The sequence below is a fragment of the Cornus florida genome, unplaced genomic scaffold, assembly GCF_030987335.1.
Source record: "Cornus florida cultivar Cherokee Brave unplaced genomic scaffold, ASM3098733v1 CherokeeBrave_3.0.0_Hap2_Chr06, whole genome shotgun sequence".
Classification (NCBI taxonomy): domain Eukaryota; kingdom Viridiplantae; phylum Streptophyta; class Magnoliopsida; order Cornales; family Cornaceae; genus Cornus; species Cornus florida.
Genome location: NW_026775576.1, coordinates 65,560,821 through 65,562,385, shown reverse-complemented (window position 1 = coordinate 65,562,385; position 1,565 = coordinate 65,560,821). Strand labels below are relative to the sequence as shown.

The 1,565-nt window shown below is 39.4% G+C and overlaps 1 protein-coding gene across 1 annotated transcript; it reads right to left on the bottom strand.

The window, feature by feature from the left end:
- Positions 1 to 307: 307 nt before the first annotated feature.
- LOC132314219 (mavicyanin-like) lies at positions 308 to 1,182 on the bottom strand. Its single transcript, XM_059813110.1, has 2 exons — positions 1,047 to 1,182; positions 308 to 762 (listed from the first exon to the last, which is right to left on the bottom strand). Exons 1-2 carry the CDS (start codon positions 1,180 to 1,182, stop codon positions 308 to 310), a joined length of 591 nt encoding a protein of 196 aa, XP_059669093.1.
- Positions 1,183 to 1,565: the final 383 nt, after the last annotated feature.

Here is a 1,565-nt window from a genome sequence, read left to right as displayed (position 1 = left end):
CATTAACTTAAACATTGTTTTGGCATGTTCATTAACTTATACGAAGTTCAGCCCGGTCCAGACAATAAGTACTTGACATTCCACATAGTTGAAATATTCAAGCATTAAATAGTTGAAATAGATAACTACCCTCAGGTTGGACATAAATGCCCAAATCCAAAAGTTTGCATCTTACATTACAAACAATTATTTAAAATTTACCCAGAACCCTGTTAATTTGCTAACAAAAATAGTCTACAGTAGTTGTCAAAGAATCCACCACAGTAGGATAATATAAGCACAACCTTTGCATAAAAGTCCACTATCTCTAAAACAACCATTCAAAGACCAAAACCAATACAAACCACAACACATTAGGCCAGCCAAAAAGCACTCCATTATCAAATACACCAACCATTCTCTTTGGAGCCACTGACATAGACAAGTCCACACTGTCTGGGGCCTTAGAGGAATAAGCAACATCATCCTCTGAAGGTTGAGACCCATCCGGCCCTAAAGACCCCGAAAAGGGCACCGAAGGAGGCGATGGAGGCGATGTTGGTGCAGAACCAGGGGACCATTTACTGACAGTAATGGTTACCTTCTGTCCGAGGGTACAGTAGTTTGAGAAACTGCATACAAAATAAAAGACACCTTTCTCAATCAAAGGAACGGTCGCCGGACCACTTGTGAAGGTCCTGAAGGCATAATCTGCAGTACAACTCTCATACTCTCGTGCTGACACCTGCATTACATTGTGAAGTTCGGATTCAAAGTCGAAAACTGCACGGGAAAGACAGAAATTTTGTAGAAGTTAGAGATTTTCAGAAAATAATGTTTCTTCAACAATACATATACACAACAGTGTGTGTATTATATATGACACATTGACGAGTGGATTCATGTACAAGTATAGTACGTATAAAATGGGAAGGGAAAATGTTACGTTAGACTAATCCGATATTTTTATCTGTGAGGGGTTCACCCACTCAGCGATGAAAACAGTGAAATTAGTCTCACTGTCGAACTCTCTATCATTAACTCAATGGGAAGAAGAGGCCAATTACGGAGAGTGTCACCGACGCAGAAAGAATGAGAGGAAGACCAGTTAGTGTAGAAGTGTGGGGTTGATGGGATGGACCAAGCTGAATCTCCCACTATATGTTGCAGAGCATATGAGCGACCCAACAATGTAAACACCATTAGGAGTGCTCTTGATATCAAGAAACAACCACTTTGCACCACCATTCGGAGTCACACGCATAGCACACACAGAGAGTTATTGAGGATCAACCGTTATTGAGTAACTAGATAGGGAGGGAAGAGAAAACGAAGAGGTGCAATATTTCAAGAGGTTGTAACTGTCCATTCAAAGAAGAAACTGCATGTTGGTTGGTGTTTTTTTAAATTGACCGTCCGTGTGTTGTGTATGTGACGTATTATTAAAAGGGAAATTTATATCACTCTCATGTTGATTTTCCCTTTAAATATTATTGCATTTGAGAATTGTTTAAGTTGTGAAAGTTTACAATATTCCTAAGCTATCATACTTTCAAAGTTTTTGATCGTTGGATGTGGTGGTATGA